The 20,123-nt window shown below is 41.1% G+C and overlaps 1 protein-coding gene across 5 annotated transcripts in view; it reads right to left on the bottom strand.

Moving 5' to 3' along the window:
* The window catches only part of WDR19 (WD repeat domain 19), a 36,881-nt gene that overhangs the window by 5,684 nt on the left and 11,074 nt on the right, over positions 1-20,123 (bottom strand). For all 5 annotated transcript variants that reach the window (XM_081207595.1, XM_081207597.1, XM_081207596.1 and 2 more), the window contains 19 exons: positions 19,342-19,448; positions 18,792-18,914; positions 16,388-16,537; positions 13,848-13,995; positions 12,764-12,968; positions 12,500-12,659; positions 11,926-12,036; positions 11,728-11,837; positions 10,632-10,689; positions 9,875-10,021; positions 9,701-9,783; positions 8,319-8,402; positions 6,414-6,560; positions 4,322-4,446; positions 4,031-4,143; positions 3,154-3,222; positions 2,732-2,809; positions 918-1,014; positions 213-337 (listed from right to left, as the gene is read on the bottom strand). In XM_081207595.1, the coding sequence (XP_081063721.1) occupies positions 213-337; positions 918-1,014; positions 2,732-2,809; positions 3,154-3,222; positions 4,031-4,143; positions 4,322-4,446; positions 6,414-6,560; positions 8,319-8,402; positions 9,701-9,783; positions 9,875-10,021; positions 10,632-10,689; positions 11,728-11,837; positions 11,926-12,036; positions 12,500-12,659; positions 12,764-12,968; positions 13,848-13,995; positions 16,388-16,537; positions 18,792-18,914; positions 19,342-19,448 (2,240 nt within the window). The remainder of the gene's footprint in view (positions 1-212; positions 338-917; positions 1,015-2,731; positions 2,810-3,153; positions 3,223-4,030; positions 4,144-4,321; positions 4,447-6,413; positions 6,561-8,318; positions 8,403-9,700; positions 9,784-9,874; positions 10,022-10,631; positions 10,690-11,727; positions 11,838-11,925; positions 12,037-12,499; positions 12,660-12,763; positions 12,969-13,847; positions 13,996-16,387; positions 16,538-18,791; positions 18,915-19,341; positions 19,449-20,123) is intronic.

Raw genomic sequence — 20,123 nt, 5'->3', positions numbered from 1 at the left:
CTCTCTCTCACACACACACACACACACACACACACACACACACAGAGTGTGTGAGGCCCTTTGAGAACTTTGGAGCTAAACAATGAAGCATTTTTCTTAGACACATTTTCCCAAAGTGATCAGGAATCCACTTAAACTATCAGGAAAAGGCAGTGGTGGGCAATATGCATTTCATTTTTCACAAGTTTCCATAAATATTTTCAAGGCTTTACCTTTACTAAAATATAGCTGTGCAGAATCATAAGGTTTGTAGCCATTTCAGACGGTATTTTGATTTTCTGGGTTTTCAGCTCCGAATACATACTGAAGAGAACATCATGGGCATTTCGGTAGTTCCCTTTTTTATAAATAAATGACAAAAAATACTAATTAGGTTTCAGAAGGATACTGTGCCCCCTTATATTCCAGCTTCTCTTCATTTCAGCTGATTTAAGTAAATTTAGCAAGACTGTATTAGTAACTGCCAGCATATAAGGCATCTTACACGGACACTACTTGTCTAGTGAAATCATGCTCACAAAACAATTTGCATCTCTAGCCACCAATGTCTAGAGCAGGGACAGGAAACCTGTGGCTCTTCAGATGCTGCTCGACTACAGCTCCCATCATCCCTGACCATTGGTCATGCTGGCTGGGGCTGATGGGAGCTGCAGTCCAAAAGCACCTGGAGGCCTACAGGCAGGTTACGCAGTAAGAAATGTTGTAGCCCAGGGAGAAAATGAGAGACAAGGTACAAATCTCAACCCCATGCCAGTTCTCGCTTCTGCAGAGAAAAGGCAATGCACTGAAGATGCTTCACACTCTTGTCTCCTTCCCCTTCATTCGCCCTCCTGCTCTTGTCGTTTGTCATATTTGTTGCTCCAAACAAAACAGAAGTGCACAAACGTCGCAGACTGCTGGAAGCATAAGTGTCTTACCTGCACACTGTTCTTCTCTGGCAATTATTATGGCCGTCCGGGCAGCTTCTCGGTATTGCTTTAGTGCCATGTACAGCCGAAACAGATACTTGGCTTCCTTTATTAGAGCAAGGAAACAGATGAGTAAGAGAAGACAGTGTCTATTTATCCACACACGCATCTTAGCCATACTTCAGCCAGAACTGCTGAGGAGCTGCTGAGCTTTAAGCACAGCCTCGTTTGCCCAGGTTTTCTGTGTGCATATGGAAAGCCTTGGTTCCACAAATTTTTTACACTACTGAGCTAGTTTGTTGAACAGCTTCCCATACATGTATAAAATCTGAACATTTCCACAGGGTTAAAGTGTTATTTTGCAATACACAATAAAATCAGTCAGCTGAAATTATCTCAGCTGAAAAAACATTTTAGTGATAGCTTTTTAAAAAATTCAGCTTTCCCTCCCATTTTTAGTAATAGTTTTTAAAAAATAAATAACCATTTGTCTTTAAAGTTTCCAAACATAAAATAAGAATTTTCAGTTTCTTTTAATCAAATCAGTTTATGCCAATCAGCTATGTTTAAATTGGACAGGTTAAGCCATAAATTGTATTAGAACACTGTAGCATGCTGTTATTACAGTATACATTAGTTAATATTCCTCTGTTATCTAGCTAATACTGATTGAAATAGTTTAGATACTGTGAATGTGTTCTGGGTTGAAAACTAGTTAAGCCAGCATAACCGCAGCATTATAAATTATCCTAAAACATTGTGGGATAGGGGTTCAGAAATGCTACAAGTCATTTTCCACAAATGATGCAAACAATGAGCATAGAGTCTTGTCCTTTTACAGCACAATCCTATGCATTGAGTTCAATGGGTTTTACACTTGAGTAAGTGCATATACTAAAGGAAGCAGCCTCATAAATTATTTTAAAAACAAAAAGTTAAATAGCAGCTATGATTGGTTAAAGTAAAAAAAAAATTACTCACAGAAAGAGACTATGGCAGATGCAGTATAGCAGTTAGAAGAACAAAGGTTTTAAATGAGAAAATAGAACTATTCCAAATAAAACTTGTTAAATAAAGCAATGAGCATGATTACACAAGGTAAAACTATGTCTACTATTAAAAATGGATTTGGTTCCAAAGCATTTCCCATCCCAATTTTATGTAAGAGGAAGAAATGTGCAGAGATGACAAACACACAGCAAAATAAAACCAGACCCAACATCAGTCTTAGCACAGAAAATATTTTTAAGGAAACTAGCTTTTGGTATACTGCCAGGAACATCCACAGCTCAGTTCTTATACAATGTGTCAGGCTTCCTCTGCCTCCTTGTCTTAGGCTTTTATTCCAATTTCTCTGCCAATGAACCACAGATTATAGGCAAAATTCAGGAGTCATACTCAGGTCCAGTGCAGTATGGACACAGTCAGTCTCTCAGAAACAGACAAAAAAAGCAACAGTCCGTACAGGTAAATTGCTACCCTGAAACTAGGGCCACTCTACACCCATTACATTAAGGCAAATCTAGGTTTGCCAGTTGTCAAAGACATTTAACAATTTCTCTTCCCAAGGGGCTCTGGGAATTGTAGTTCTGTATGGAGAATAGTGGCCCACTAACAACTCTCAGCATTCTGTAATAACTACACTGCCAAGGATTCTTTTGGGGAAGCCATAACTGTTTAAAGTGGTATGGTACTGCTTTAAATGTATAGTGCAGATAGGGTCTGAGTTTGAAAATCTAGACCAGAGGCCATTTAATTTAAAAAAACCAAACTAATAGAGGAACAATTATATTAAACATAGGTCTATATTTGGAATTTAGTACCTTTGGTATTCCATCACTCTCTCCCATAAGGTGATTTATAAGCTGATTGGTCAAAGCTTCATCTTTCGCCTGTCCTACCTATTGAAAATAAATTGTGAATGGAGTAACACAACACACTGTAGGGAAGGTTCTTTTATGTGAAATGAACAACACTTATACAGTCAAGCCACAAATAATTTGGTATCCAAGGCCTACAAATCTGTTATTTACAAGTAATTATACCACACTGAAGGGTCTAAAGTAGAGGATATTTAACATAATAAGTAAAGGGTTCCAATTTTGGAAGAAGAGTAAAATACAGGCTGTAAAATAAATATAAAACAAATAGTCTGGCATTGGTTCTCTGCTTAATCAATCATAGCAATGATACTGAGTTTCGGGTAAAAGGAAGAATCCTCTCCTTCCTAAATGATGTTTCTTACCGTTTCTATTGCCATTTCTATAGCCATAGTATCATCCGCACTTGGATTTTTCAGAAAGTGCTTTAATGCCTGGAAAAAACCACATACAGCATTTAATGCCTTATATCTGAGTATTTCTCTATGAACAAATTACTCTTCAAATCACCTGCATTTCTAAGGAGTATGTGTCTTATGTTACTAAATGCTTCAAAAGCTAGAAATTAATGTTAACCAATTGGCTGACTAGGTTGGTAGTTTTAAAAATGACCAGGAGATCTAGATATGCCCCAAAAACACAGCATCAGCCTAATTCCCCAATGTCTCTACTTCATGAAAGATGTTCAGGTTCTTAACTGGATAATACACACAACACAGCGGCATTTTGTGCTCTCCTAAACAGTTGTCTAGGAAGCTTTGGTGCTAAATGTATTGCCTAAATCTCGCCTCCTCTTTTAATGAGGGCCACATTTCCTCATGGACAACCTTCCCAAGTCCACGTACCAATGGCGAGTGTGACAAAAGCAGGTGTGGTCAGGCACACCTCTCTCTCCATCCTGGCAAGCAAGAGTCACCTTTCAGCCAGAATAACACAAGAAATGTGCAGAACAGGGCTAAGGAGAAGTGTGGAACTGGGAGCAGTGCTGCCATTGAATGAAATTACAGGGAGAAGATAGTGGGGGAGTCCTATGTCTTTCTCTCTTCCCGCCCTGACCACTTCCTTTAAATATCTGCAAGCTGCTATTAGGCATGGACAAAAATTTTTACATTTCAGTTCTGATCTAAATTAGACCCAATGCAGTTATTTTCAAAGCAAAGAAAATGACGTTGGAAGAGCACAGATCTCCCATGTCCTGTCTAGGTTGGCCCTTAGTCTGACTCAGCAAGTTTCTATACTAACCCGTGCATATTGACCACACAGAAGAAAGAATCTGCCCGCCTGAAAATGTTTCTTCTCTCCTTCAAAATATAAGGCAATGCTTTGGTAATCTTCATTAGTGGTCTCCTCAGAACCTGCAATAGATTGGGGGGGGGGGGAGAAACTCAATAGGACTTTCTTACAATAATAATTTCATTATTTGCACCCCACCCAACTGACTGGGTTGCTCCTGCTTCTGATTAGACATGTATAGGATTGCACTGGCAGTGTTTTTCCAGTGGTACACAGTATCCAAGAAGATGGAATACTCACTAATTATATCAGCATAGATCTCCATCTTATTGTGCTGCTGGGCCAGCGAGAAAGCTTCGTTGTTACACTTGGACATCACCAAAAACTGGATGGCAGACCCGTAGTCACCCAATTGCAGAAAGAATCTAAACCAAATTAACAAATCTGTTATACTATTTTAAAGTATAATGGACAGAATCCATGAAATCCATGTAATGATTTGTAGGAGCATCCACAATATTTTTAACACTGAAGCAGCATTTCTCATTATACCCATAACCAGTTGTAAGCTGCCTTAAGCTTACTTTTCAGGGCAGATTTTCAACAGTCGTATCTCTGATCCTACTATATCATTATTATTTATTAATAACACGTTTAAAAAACACTACATGCTGTACAATGCTTTAACAAAATAAGACAGGCCTTGTTCATAGGCTTCCATACTATTTTAAAAACCAAAGGCATGATCTTGCTCCCACCAATGCTATGATTAGGGCAGGTGCAGAGATTCTGTATGCCTGCAAGTTCATTAGGAGTCAGGCAAGCAGAGTCGCATTAGTTGGTTCCTATTCAGCCCCCCAAAATAGTCGTCTTCTTTCTTTAGTGATCACTCACAGCCGAGTAAGATTGTCTTCCATGAACACGATCATAACAGTGAGTCCATTAAGTGGCTGTGGAGGCCAGTTCTGGATCCACACGTCCTTCCACAGTGGGGACATAGGTTTCCAGACAGGAGTTGATCATGGTGAGGGTTTGGCAAGTGTGCCTTCCTCTTAGCACGCTTCTCCCTTTCGTTCCGAGCTTGAGTGTCTTCAAAGCCCATGATACCTTTGGTAAAGATTGTTCTCCAACTGGAGCGCTCGCAGGCCAGTGTTTCCCAATTGTTGGTGTTTATGCTACATTTTTTTAAGATTAGCCTTGAGAGAGTCTTTAAACCTCTTTTGTGGACCACCAGCATTACACTTTCTATTTTTAAGTTCGGAATGGAGCAGTTGATTTGGAAGACAATAATCAGGCATCCAAACAACATGACCAGTGCAACGAAGTTGATGTTGAAGAACACGAGCAGCTCAGTCACTATTACTAGCTGCATGCAAGAGGGGGAAAAAGACCTCCCACTCTGCAATCATGTTCCACTTAATCTCCCACCCAGGCTACACTAACATGAAACATGCCGAGGATACATACATATGGTTGGCAATGTCTCAGAAGGCAAGTATGATGGATAAGGTTGACTAGGCAACTCCAGATCCTTAGATTTTAAGTTTGCAGCCATGTTGGTGGCTCTGTACAAACGCGGTTGAATTATGGAACACCTCCAGGCTCCTATAACTGGAAGGGTCCTTCTCAACCCCTTGCAGTCGCGTTCTCTGGTGCTTCATTTAAGGCAGGGATGCTGACCTCCAAATGTTACTGGACTACAACTCTCATTGTTCCTGATCACTGGCCATGCTGGTTGGGCCTGATGGGAACTGGAAGCCCACTCACAGCTGAAAGGCCCAGGTTCTCCATCTCTGATTTGGGGTGGAAGGTAAAATACTCCATTTGGAGAGATCAAATTAGTCATGAAATGTATTTCTGCAGGAAAACTAGATACAAAATTGTATCTGGCACTTTCAGAAAAAAAATTATGAAAAAAATCTTCCATATGCTCTTTTCTATTCCTGAAATTAGTCTTAGACAACATCAAAAGAGAACAAAACAAAATCCATGTAAATTGCATATAAAGATGTACATAAAATCGTATCATAGAATCAATACAAGCTTGCTTTTGCTTCTGTTACTACAACTAGAAAGCAAACATTAAAATAAAAGTTAAATGGGGTTGGTACATGTCAAAATGAATTTATACACTTAAAGCTCAGATTCTCCATCAGAATTATTTGAAATGGATTTTTTTTTAAAAAAAAAACTTTTTCCAAAAGCTAGGGGCTCTTTTCTATTATTGTTTTTAAAAATGTTTTTTTTAGCCTCTCTCATTTGAATAGAGTCAAACAAAATATTTTAAAAGCAAATTGTAGAGATTGGGTTTTGCACATATATAATCTGACCAATTCTACAGAGTTAGAACTCTGTTAAAAGTCTGAAAACTAGTTACTATAGCTGCAGTTACCTGGCTACCATCTTGGCTCCCTCAAGTGACTGCGTCTCCCTGACAATGCTAACAGCCTTCTCTGGGTTATTAAGGTGATCCAAATATAGCCGGATGACGCTGTCCCACTGCTTGGCATTTGCGTAGGCCAAGACGGCTTCTTTGTATCTAGAAAGAGAGATCATCATAGACACTTCAGGTTCAGTCCTCAAAATTCCCAGGGCTACAGGCTGTTACTCATTTAAAAACACTTTACTAAATAAGGATAAATTATTCTTTTGCTGGTATCTGGTAACCAATTTATGCAATATAGGCTGGATCATGACTAATTATTAATTATTGATGATTGATTGTTATTATTATTATTATTATTATTATTATTATTTGAAAGCCCATTGATTTCAGTGTGTTTACTTTAAGTGTGACTAAGTCTGGAAACAACTCCATGCAATGTAGGTACCTTATATCAGATACTATTAACTCTTACCACAGAGACTCATGGAGCCAAATGGTTCCCAGAACTTTTTAATTAATTTTGATGCTATTCTGTTTATAAGTGTCTTGTCTCAAATCTGACTCTGACAAAATTTAAAGATGAGTTTTCTTTCAGTTTGTACCTAGCAACAGCAAATATCCCCATATAGAGCTAGACTATAACACTTTTTCTCTCAATCGAAACCAGTTGTCAAATAAAATCCATCTTAAAAAAAACTAGGAACAACCACCATTGGTGAGTATCCAGGTTTAAAGGCTTTTTAAAAACTGTGGTAAGAAATATTCTGTATTCTACCTTCCCATATTTGATGGGGGGGGGGGGCTATTAAAGATGCCAGTTCCTTCTAACAAGAAATAATAACTTTCAAATTAGCACACCCTTTATGGACTAAACAAATTATTGCTGCTTAAGTTTTGCTATATAAAATTTAATCACATGCAAAGTCCAGATGAACTGAACAATAACGAGGCAGGGGGCAGTGATTTCATGCTCTCTCTATTGATGCTAAGTTGCTAGCAGAGGTTAGCAAATCTGAAATAAAGGAGATGGAGGGTGGAGAACAAACTCTTTTCGTGCCTTTTCCCTCTGCTCTTGTAAGGGATAAAAACAAGAGGTAAAATTAATTCTGGAAACATGTTTTTTGTTTTGTTGTTCCTTAAAGGAAGAAAAACATGTTGTAGCACATTGGTAAAAGGTAAAGGGATCCCTGACCATTACGTCTGGTCGTGGCCAACTCTGGGGTTACGGCGCTCATCTTGCTTTATTGGCCGAGGGAGTCGGCGTACAGCTTCCAGGTCATGTGGCCAGCATGACTAAGCCGCTTCTGGCGAACCAGAGGAGCGCACAGAAATGCTGTTTACCTTCCCGCCAGAGCAGCACCTATTTATCTACTTGCACTTTGACGTGCTTTCAAACTGCTAGGTTGGCAGGAGCAGGGACCGGGCAACGGGAGCTCACCCCGTGGCGGGGATTCGAACCGCCGACCTGATCAGCAAGTCCTAGGCTCGCATTGGTAGTTGATTTAAAAACTTCAGCAGAAAAAAAGAGGGCCTTTCTTCCATCAGCTGTCCTGTGGGAGGGATTCCAGGAGAGAGCAGGAGGCACGCAAATACCACCTCGGTCTGCTCTGGCTGGATTATTCCCTCCCCACTGGAGGACTGCTATACCATCAGCTGCCTTGGGAAGGCTCATGATGAGTTTTTAATAATGTTGTTTATTGTGGACTTGTATCCCGGAAAGCAGGACAGAAATAACAGCAATAAGTCATTAAAATTAATTTTCAGTCCTCAAATGTTTCAATGTTCGGACGCTACCCTTCCCACACTTTCTCTGATCCAAGTTCTGCTGAACTTGGCAGAGCATCCCGCCCCGAACTCCAATGTAAGTACCACTGTCACATCAGATTTGACTGCAGAAAGGAATATATATACCTGCCATCTGCCTCCTTTGCTTTGGCATATTGAAGATGTATCTTTTGAGAAGATACGTGAGGGAGAAGCTCACCAACCTTTGCCCTGGACAACAGAAACAGTTCTATTTTATAACTGTAATTTCACACACACACACATTATTTTAATTGCTTTCTCTCACCCCACCCCCCGCTCCAATCCCATCATACCAAGAATTAAGATAACTGACGAACATAGGGCACTGCTTCAAACTAGGGTAATTGGGTATCTTATTTATCACAGGCTGATCGCCGAAGAATTGATGCTTTTGAATTATGGTGCTGGATGAGACTCATGAGAGTCCCATGGACTGTAAGAAGATCAAACCTATCCATTCTTAGGGAAATCAGCCCTGAGTGCTCACTAGAAGGACAGATTGTGAAGCTGAGGCTCCAATACTTTGGCCACCTCATGAGAAGACTCCCTGGAAAAGACACTAGTGTTGGGAGAGACTGAGGGCACAAGGAGAAGGGGACGACAGAGGACGAGATGGTTGGACAGTGTTCTCGAAGCCACCAGCATGAGTTTGACCAAAGTGCGGGAGGCAGTGGAAGACAGGAGTGCCTGGCGTGCTCTGGTCCATGGGGTCACGAAGAGTCGGACATGACTAAACAACTAAACAACAACATTTATCTCAGGGTTCTGTGAACAAAACTCCATCCACAGACCACTCATTCACAGAAGGAAGATGGTATTTTTCTGATTCCTCCTTCCCCTTGTAGCCTTGTGTACACCACTCCCAATCTCCTCTTTGGTCCAGGGGGTCAGAGGACCTTCAGAGCAGAATTAGAAGTGGGGCAGGTTCCATGTGGAAGGAGGAACTGGTGGAAATCAGCTCCCCTGCTTGTTCCATAAGTGGAGATTCTGCTAAATCTCAGCCCTTCAGTTCACAGAAGAGCTATTTTGGATCAGCATGTTGTGATGCTGGTGAAGTGTAGAAAAAGTGCAGAATGTGGTAATTCAGCTTCCCAAGAATTTTACATTTCTTTCTTCTTAAAAAGCAAAGTTTCAAGCTCTTAACAGCTGAGATAATACACTTGGGAATTGAGTGAAATCCCAAAAAGCTAGAAAAGTGACTAAATAAAGTGATCACCGGTTAGGGAAAGCAAGAGAATCCTAGAAATGTTGAGTTGGAAGGGACTCTGAGGATCATCTAGGTTAACCCCCTGCAATGCAGGGATCAAACCTGCAACCTTGGTGTCATCAGCACCACGCTCTAACCAGCTGAGCTATCGACACATTTGCCCAGACAATTGTTCATGCAGGCTGGGGCTGATGGGAGCTGGAATCTAACTCCATGTGAAAGGCCACAGGTTCCCTATCCTTGTGCTGTAATTTTAAAGGAATGCAACACCAGTGCTTACCAGTTTTTGCACCGGATATACACCGATGCTGCTTTGTCATAATACTGCCCTTTTTCATAGAGCTGGGCAGCTTCTGAAAATTGCTATAAAACAAACAGGGAAACAAAAGTTAGTCTAAAGCGTGCAAACTCATACTGTGAATCTTTTCCTTTCTGTATTCAAAGCACTAGCTACCTTCATGCTCTCCAGAATAGCTCCGCAGTCTCTTTTCAACATTCTGCTCGGATGCTTGATGGCTTGGTTAACACCCCGGCGAATGTCACCCATGCGAATGGACATTTGGGCAACTCCAGCTAGGCAGGCCTCATCATGCTCTTGGAACTGGCAACAAGGAGTATAGCATAAACTTGCATCAATAAAAAATATGGGGGAAATACAAACGCTTGAAGAAAATAAAGACAGAGTTTGAAAATGCCGCAACTGTTATTCTGGGAGTATTGAAGGGAAAAGTTAAAAATAGAATGGTTTTCTTCCTATTTAGACTAGTTAACTATTTTTGTTTATAATATTGCCATTTGCAAAAAATAGTTAAGATGCACCATACCAGTTTTCAAACACATCCACAGAAGATAAAATAATACTCTCCCTTATAACAAGAGTTCTCTCAGATCAAATGTCCTACCAGTTACCCTTTAAAATAATATAAATACAAAGCAAATATTTATCTAATTAAGTGAGCAAAACAAACCACTCTATTCTTCTGTGCCAAAATTGTGGTAATCAGGGGTTTGTAAAGCAACTATTTCAACAGCGATCTCCTGCTTTTATATTTTGCTGCTCAAGTGACAAAATGCATTTCTAATCCAAGATCAGCCTCAGCCAAATAAATATTTACAGTGCTTTAAAATAAGATTTTAAAGCAAATCATTAAAATAATTAACTACATGGGTGAAAGTCCACCATAATGTCATCACCAACAATAGAGCGTTACCTTACTATCGCCTGTAATCCCTTTCTCATAATGGGCCAAAGCATTCACATAATCACCCCTAAAATAAAAAGTCAGATTGTATTATATGTATATTGACATAGAGTGATATATTATGACAAGAATGAGACACTGAAGGGGTTCTTAGGGGACTTCCAGATAGATGGCTTTATGAGTGTGAAGTCCAATATCAGTAGAAGTGACACCTAAAAGTCATAAAGAGGACTGTGTCGAGCTGTGTGCTGTTTGCTGCTAGGAGCAGCAAGGGTGGAGCCAACCAAACAATTGCCTGTATTGGAAGCCCACCCTCACTAGCTGTTAGGTCTTCCTTAAGGTACCATCACCCAACCCCTTTTCTGGTTTAGCTTACAGATAGATGCTGGTAGACGTTGCTGGCTCCTTGCACCTCAGCATGGATTCCCAGAACTTCTAATTTTTCTCAACCCAACCTTTTTTAATTGTTTAAAGAGATCAACTTGAGCAGGTGTAACCAACACGGTGCCCAGTTGAGGACTACAATTCCCATCAGTCCCAGTCAGCAAGGCCAATGGTCATAATTTTATTGGTATGCCGCCTTCCCAAAGTTCAAACCATGCCCAAGGTTGCTTGCAACATGAAAAAAATATTTAACTACAAAAGTAGTGGTCAAAAAGTAGTCAAAAACAGTAAAAACAAACGTGTTTTTTTTAAATAACCAAACTGAACAATTTTCACATAAATCACAAGACGACCTAAAATAAAGATACAAAAAGCCAGCAGCAATAACCCCCATCCAACAAAACCGTCCAAACAACACCCCAGCCCGAGGGATGATGAAAGTTGTAGTCCAAAATGTCTGCAGTACATTGGCCCTACACCGTTCTATAGTGACCTGGCTGCTTGATAAGGGGTTTTAACTTTCCAGACTTCTTTTCTACAAAGTACATGAACAGCAGCCAGTATCCCCATATCAAACCCCAGCCTGAGCTACACTAACTACCTTGCCCTTTCTCAATTGCTTCCAAACTTTGTTTTCCAACACCACGCAAGCCAGTAATAGTTTTCTACCGTTGGCTTATGACAAAAGCTAGATTTGATAGGCTTTTAAGAGAGAACATACGTGAATTCCAGCTGCACAGCATACTCCTTCGATAATAAGGGGATGTTATCTGGTGCCAAGCGTTTAGCTAGCTGAAGTGCATTATCCCAGTGCTGTAGATCTCTCCTCATCTATTATCAAAAGAAGTATTGATTTAAATGGAAAAGATTATGATCCCCTGCCCCATCTGATTAAATATTAGGTGGCTCAATTTATTACCTCAAGTGCGGCAATTGGGCAAGAAGACGCCAAATACAAATCCTGAGCCAAATTAAAGTTATTTGTATACATGGCAAGATGCCCCGCTAGAAGGTTGTGGTCTTCTATGCCCTGAAAAACAAAGCACAGAAATGTGTGAAGTCCCTATTATATTGGATTAACATTAGACAAGCTGCCAGAGATGCATTGCTATAGCATATGGAAGTCAGAAAAGACTCAAGGAAAAGAGCTTCATCTCCCCTGGCTCATACACAAAGGAATGAAAAGTCCTAGACAGGGACTGTGGAAAGGAGAACTTAAAACGTGAGGATCCATGTGGAATAAGAGTCCTCATGAATTCAAGAAGTCATCAGATCAGAATACTGTATTGTTGTTGTTTTTATTACCAGATTCATCTGCTAATGATTTTGACATCATACTTTGCACTTGGTCTGAAGTCATGTTCTTCTGCCCAAGCTTATGCTCTGAGGTATCAGCCCATGGACTAGAATAATCCCACACAGCAACTAAGTAAAATGGATAAACAAACAAACAAACAAACAAACAGACTAATATTTAAATGTGTATATTTTACCTTTATTTGCTCTAGCGACATGACCATTCCCACATTTCTGATTGTCCGGTAAACACGTGTCGCAAACTCCAACTCCATGTGGTGTAAGCAAGCTCTGGCAAGCTCGTTCCAACTTGAATGATCATTCAGAAGTTTGCACACCTCCCAAGCCTCAGAAAACCTATGCAAAAATTTTAACAAAACAAAGGCAACAGCTACAATAAGCATGGTCAGATCTCGGATGTTTGGGTATCAATGGTGTACTGGAATTGAAAGGAAGCTTACCTTTTTAGTATTAAAGTCTGTATAAGCACCTGTTTCAGCTCATTACGTTCCAAGTCATTCAATGGACCAAGGAAGCCATGTGTACTAAGGAAGATGCTGTTGGTTTTCCCACTTTGAGTCTGACAAGTTAATTCTCCGTTATATAGTAGCAATGGCTTGTGAGAATAAGGAACTTTGGTGCCTCCGGCCCAAATTACCTTGGACCCTACATTACAAACGAAAACAAAGTAATTATTGAACTTGCCCATCAAAAGAACATTAGCTCTTGCTTGCTAAATAAAGATAAAATCATTTTTAAAAAAACCTTCTTAGTTACTGATGAATGACTAACAGAGAAATCCTAACAAGGGAGCAGGGAAGCAGAGAGTGGCGGCTTCTCCACTGCACCTGAAGCAGTGCTGGCTCATACCAGCTAGGGCTGAATGTGTGGGGCAGGGTTCCCCACCCCCTATATTTACAATGCCAGATCTATACCAGAAAACAAATGTTCCTTGAACATACGAGTGTCAAACAAGCAAATAAAACCAGCTTGACATAAACACTAAAGTATTGTGCTACAACGTGAACATATGGGAAAATATATCCCGCACTGCCAAAAAAAAAAAAAAAAAAAAAAGGATTACACAACGAAAGCAGCGGCTTAGCCATAGCTAGTTTAGAATTTCTACTTTCTGGAATTTTGTTCCTAGCAGTTATGACCATGTATTTAAAAGGAAAATCAGATTAACTGGCACAGCCTAACTGGCACAGCCTAATTTGTGGCTTATCTGGCTCTTATACTCCATCATTGTTGAAATCTGACGTACAGTCACTTGAGAATAAAGCCCATTGAAATAACCTAACACCAGAAGTTCTATTGTTGTTCATTGTCCTAGAGAACCAAATTCCCACAAGGGTACGAAATAAATATTGAGCACTACTGAACTACACAACCAACCTAAAATTCCATTAATCCATTCGTTCTGTGTTTTGTTATGCCTTTCCTCCACCAATCATCTATTTTATATTGTAAGCTTCTAGGGGTTTTCTTTCAGCTGCTCTGCAAAATGTGCACTGTTGGAATAATAATGCAACTTTACCCTACCTTGTATAGTATCCTTGTGAAAAATGTATGTGTATATTTTGTCGTCATCGTAAGCAACAAAGACACCTTTGTCCACTGGCCAATTTTCCCACAGAATACCCTTGATGGTTGGCTGGAAATCTGGGATCTCAAAGGCAATATCAGTTACCTACAAAAGGCAGCAGTGCAAAATTAATTTCTAAATAAAAATGTTAATGAGATCTAATTAATTTTGGATTTACATTACCATTTTAAAAGAGTCAGGTGAACCCCATTCCCATATCAACAGCTGCAATCTAAGTAAGGTGTTTGCAATGGGGATCTGAGAATAACTTGAACTTACAGATCCACCCTCCCCATTCCTTTGGTCACAATTCAACAGAAATATGGACATCTTAAAAAAGCAATAAAAAGTGATGAAATTGGATATGGTTTGGTTACTATTAAAAGGCACAGCTCTGTTACTCAATTCCTCTCTTTTCTAGCAATATGAGCACCTCTGCCACAGTCATTTCCTTCACTCTATTCAGTGAAACAGAGAAGGTAAGGGAAAAGTCTTGTCACTTTCATATGGTCCCCTCGACCTGACCCGACATACCCACACACCCAAAAGGGCAGGCAGGCAGGCACTGGTGCTCATACAAACAATGCAATTTAAAATAAAAGCAAAGTGGGCTTCTGGGTCTTGTCCCACGCCTTGGCGATGGGTCTCTCAACATTGGAAAGAGGCACAGGCTGGGGGAAAAGGGAGATGGAGGGGTTAAACCATCTCCTATAAACCTCTCAGGGCATGGGAGGTACAGGTGACCATGGGTCGTAATGGCTCACTGCACTTTGCTTGATGCAAAACCCCCCAAATCGCCATTGGATGCAGAGGTTCTCCTTATAATTGGGTTCTAATTGGCATTAAGAATAGGCATAACACCAGAGGAGACAGACATTATAACTACGGACAATCAGCTGCATGGAACTGAAATTTGAAATTGGAGAAGATTCTATCTTGTGCTAGAGATGGATGAAGAAGGGGGTACTCTGCTATATTTTATGGAAGTTTTTATATTTATGGTTCGGCAACCCTCTAAGATTGAATTTTAAGATATACAAGTGAAGATGGCTTGATGTACGATGTAACACTGAGATTTAAAAGAAAATGTAAAGCTGCATGTGGCTTGAGAGGAGTAAGGGGGGCGGCAGGAGATCCTGCTTGTTTTGTTTGGAAGGATGTCGCTGGGAGTTAAGCGCCTACCCCCCTCTAAAAAAAGACTGAAAGATAATGGAGAGTTTGAAATATAACCTTTAAAAAAAGAAAAGAAAAAAGGAAGATGCTATTGTAGCCGTGCAAGGAAAGCAGTGTGAGGGCTTTTTGGATGTTGATAGAGGAATGGTGCCACCTTTCCCCTCCCTTCTCAGCTGGTGAATTTCTGGAACTTGTTGATTTGGTGCCAGTGAAAGAGGTTGTCGACTTGGAACTGCTTGAGTATTATGGGAAGGAGCTGAGTCGGAGAAAGACGAGGGTTTAACCTTGAAGTTGCAGCTCTGCCCCAACCAGGCTGGAATACAACAACAGTGTATGGAGATAGCCCCAAATGCCGCAGGAAAAAGGAAAACATCAGAGAGACATATAAGGCCAAGAGGATCAACAACTGACTTTTGGACGCACACAGGATGAAAACGAAAAAGCTATGGTTCCTCACTTGAAGCCTTTTTATGGAAGTTAAATAATATAAATAATATAGTAACAAGAATAAAAATAACAAAGAGTGCAGCTGTTAATTATGTGATAATTTTGAAAAATGGGATATAATAGAAATATGTAAGAATATGAAACAAAGTAATATTAGATCATAAAGATCCATCAAGAATGATGCATGGGAAGCCTCTTAACAAAATTGTATTAATTTTGAACTAATTTGTGTAATTGGGTTTATATTGGAAAGTCAATTTTAAAAATTGGCAATTAAAAAAGCAAAGTGGAGTTGGCAAGGCTTCCCCCCATCTTGTCGGCTTCATTAGAGACCTGTGAGGCGGGACAGTGAAGGAAATGGGAAGTGGGGCAGATAAAAGGATTACATGCTATCTGATTGTTACTAGCCATGACAGGATAGAATTGCCTCTGAACCTAGTCTCAGGGCAGGCCAGGGGGTTAGTGATATTTAAAGCAGGTAAAGTATAATCAGAGAACAATAGTAATGGACATGAACAGTGGAAGCCCCCCATGACAACTAAAGCAGTTCAAAATGTGTGTGGTTTTGGGTAACAAAGCCCACAATCAATTTCACAATCTACAGGAGAGCACTGGCATAGTTCAATAGACCAGCGTGTTGTACTTAGACTGGAGAGACCTGGTTCAAATGCCTACTTTATGGCATCTAGCATGTCAGTTTCTCATCCCAATGACCTTACAGATTTTTGAAAATAAAACAGAATAAACCTATTTACACCAAGTACCTATCTTTAGAAGATGGGTGGACTAAAAATGAGGGGGGGGGGGAAGCAAAAGTCTGTAAGGGAGAAATAAGTAGACTGCAACCTATAAATTAGGAATGGAATAAATGACTTACCGGACAGTAAACAAATCCATCACTTTTGTCATCAATGAAAACTAATCTAGACCCATTGGGATCTGGGAAGATGTTTCTCACACTGACGGAATGGCGGTACTCATTCACAAACTGCCAATCTTCAATGTAGAAATACTGAATAGCACCAGTCTAACAACCAACAAAACAAGAGCCACAATACTAGCATTAGAGCCTGAAAAACTAATGCATTTGCAGCTGAAGTAGGTGATCCAGACAACCAGACCAGCAAAACATTTTTGGCTTGAGAACCGACAAAGGAACAATTAATTACAAGCTCCTCATTGAAACTGAGGGTAGCTGCTCTCATTCGGTAGACAGGCCCATCGCCTTGGGCAGCTTTTCCCCCTGACACCTCATGCTTCAAAGAGTTTGCAGAGAAAATCAGGCTGGGAGCCCTCAAGGGATTCTGAGCCACAGCCAAGCCAAAACTGCTCCCCTCAGAACCTTTTCTCTCTTATCTCTCCACCGACAAGAATTGTGTAGATTAAGGCCTCTCGGAAACAATGGAAGACAAAGTAAACCTGCACAGGTAGCTAGGTTGGCCAGTGTTGGATGGGGGGGTGTCACTCTACCATTAATTCTACTCTACCACTCTTTCATTAATTTGCATGGCCCTGCCTAGTGGAGCGAGTCAGAGGGTCCACCTATCCGAGGATTCCCTCCTCCACTGCAGGAAAAAGGTAGGGAGTCCCTACCCTTGAAGAAACATATTAGGGAGTAGCATTTGGAACAACCAACTCTCAAATCAGATCTGGATAAATATTGCAGAGGAACACTTTCCATATGCCACTGAGGAATACCAATGACAGATGGTGATAATAAGGTGCAAGGACTGAAGGGTGGAACAATTATATTGGCTGGGTGGACCAACTCAGAGTCTACTAAAAGGTAAAGGAACCAGACCATTAGGTCCAGTCATGGCTGACTCTGGGGTTGCGGCGCTCATCTCACTTTATTGGCTGAGGGAGCCAGCGTACAGCTTCCGGGTCATGTGGCTAGCATAACCAAGCCGCTTCTGGCGAACCAGAGCAGCACACAGAAAGGCCGCTTACCTTCCCACCGGAGCGGTACCTATTTATCTACTTGCGCTTTGACGTGCTTTTGAACTGCTAGGTTGGCAGGAGCAGGGACCGAGCAATGGGAGCTCACCCCGTCACGGGGATTCGAACCGCTGACCTTCTGATCAGCAAGTCCTAGGCTCTGTGGTTTAACCCACAGCACCACCCGCGTCTCTCTCCTTCTACTACTTCCCTACAAAAAACATATTTTCATTCACCCAGACCAAGGATAGTCCCCTATCCTCTAGCTCAGGGGTTTTAACCAGTGTGCCATGGCACCCTGGGGTGCCTTGAAGGATAGTCGGGGTGCCGCAGGGAACACTGGCCTTTGTCCCTCTTTTCTTTCCTCCCTCCTCTGGTCCCCTCTTGTGTCTCTGCCACCTGAACAGCTATTTGCTGCAACAGCCATGGCTACAAGTTCCCCACACGAATGGTGCCTCTGGGGCTGGCCAATGGGTGCCTGTTGCCAGGAGCTGAGGCAGCCTTGGAATAAGCAAGCAACAAGCAAGCAAGCAAGCGGGTGAGGAATCCCAGCCACCAGCCAAACCTTGCTGTTGTGAATGGACAGACAAGTAGGAGGCTGGGCAGGCAGGCAGGCGCTGCACTGGCCTTTCTTGTGCTTGCTGTGTGAAAGGCCTGCCTGGTACCTGAGAACCCGGTGCTGAAGGGGAGCCTTTCTGCCTTGCAGGCCCAGCAGTGCCCACTGCTGACACTGCTGCCTCCCAAGCTAAGGTACTATCCTCACATTCACCTTTGGCCAGTCTCCGTTGGGCCACTAAGGCTGGAGGCATCCTCTTCCCAGGCCCCTGTGGGTTAGTGTGAAAGAAGCACCTCTCTTTGGGGCAGGAGAGCAGCTCAGAAACCAGAGGTGGCTGCAGTGGCTGCCCAGAGGACTCCCAAGGGGAGAGGAGGCTGAGGGAACACTCCACAAGGGAGGGTGTTTGAAAAGGGGTGAGAGGCTGCCGGCTCTGCAGGCAAGGGGTGGCATAACTGGGCTCCTGTTGAAAGAGACCACTAAGTTTGCTGAAAAGGCAGGACACCAAGCGGCTTCTTTCAAGAGGGGAGAATGCGACCAGAGAAGATGAATGACAGAGGGATGCGGCCACAGAAAGGGGAAAGGGGGCATGAATTTTGCTTCTTTCTTTTGCCCCCCCCCCCTTTCCTCCCATTATGTCTCACTTGCTTTGGTTATTCGTAAGAGAATGCGGAATAGAACCAAGGAGTGTCATGGAATGTACATGCACAAAATGAAACCGGTATTCTTAATAATTAACATTTTATACTACAAAGATGGCATCCACAGTTTGAAACAGACAAATACTTACATCAGTACCATAGATGAGGAAATCATTGGTTAAAGCATGGCACAAAATTTTATTTTTATCATCTGTATCTGGGAAGAGTCTAGTTTCCCGTTCTTCCTGGGTATTGGAGCGTTCACTTTCTATCTAAAATAAAACAGCAAACCGAAGGTTATTTTATCAGCAATAAAAAGTGAACAGGTTTCAGCAGCTCATAATCTAAAATTAAAGAAGCTAGCTGCATACTATATCAATCTCAGCCTCATCCTTTCCCCCTTTAATGAGTCATAAATCTCCACTAGCCACCCCGAATCTCAAGAGGACTTTTCACACCAACTCTATTAACTATGTAATTATCCAAAACTTTTTGCCTTTCAGTTGCCTGCAACTAATCTCAGTGGTGCATTTAGCTTCTTGTTGTTCTCCAGTAACCAGCTGCTAAATTAGACTGGAAATTAACTGGTTATCTAGATCAAATGCATGACAGAAGATTACATAATTAGGAGTTTCTCGTCCAGCTCTATTATAGCAGTTCATGCGACTCTTGGGAGTTCAGGCTGCCTAATATACTTACCATATGCAACTGAACTTTACCCTCAAAACGTGCAGCAGCGTAGTCAGAATTAAGGCACATACTGGCTACTGTTCCAAGATATTCCATGTCCTTGAGCTTTTTTACACCTGCAAAATGTGGAATGAAATTTTGTCGTTAAATTGTATATTATACAATTTAACGACTGGATAAAACTATGGAATGAAAGTATTAAATTTACTGCATGTACTGCATTAAAGGAAAATGTTATGAAAATGATATATAGATGGTATATTACAACAGTAAAATTTGCAAAAATGTACAAAAAATGTAAGAGGTGTTGGAAATGTAAAGAAAAAGATGGTACATTTTATCATATGTGGTGGGAATGTAAGAAAGTGAAAAGTTTCTGGGAGTTGATATATAATGAGCTGAAAAAATGTTGAAATATACATTTGTTAAGAAACCAGAGGCTTTTCTTTTAGGAATTGTCGGTAATGAAATAAATAGAAAGGACCATAAACTTTTCCAATATGCAGTAACAGCGGCAAGAATATTACTGGCCCAGAAATGGAAACAAGAACAAATACCAACGTTGGAGGAGTGGAGAATGAAGCTGATGGACTATGCAGAACTTGATAAACTGACTGGGAAGATCAGATATCTACGAGATCAAAAGTTCATCGAGGACTGGGGAAAATTAGTTGAATACTGGGAATGTATAAGTGATAATGGAATAATGCTAGTGGCATTTAGAGAAGCTCTGTAACAGCATAAGAAATATTGTAAAAAGGCAAAATAGAAGTGGGGGCTAGGTATAAAGG

The sequence above is a fragment of the Podarcis bocagei genome (assembly GCF_964188305.1).
Source record: "Podarcis bocagei genome assembly, chromosome: 9".
NCBI classification, from domain to species: domain Eukaryota; kingdom Metazoa; phylum Chordata; class Lepidosauria; order Squamata; family Lacertidae; genus Podarcis; species Podarcis bocagei.
The sequence above is the reverse complement of the archived record's forward strand: the minus strand, read 5'-3'. Positions and strand labels throughout refer to the sequence as shown.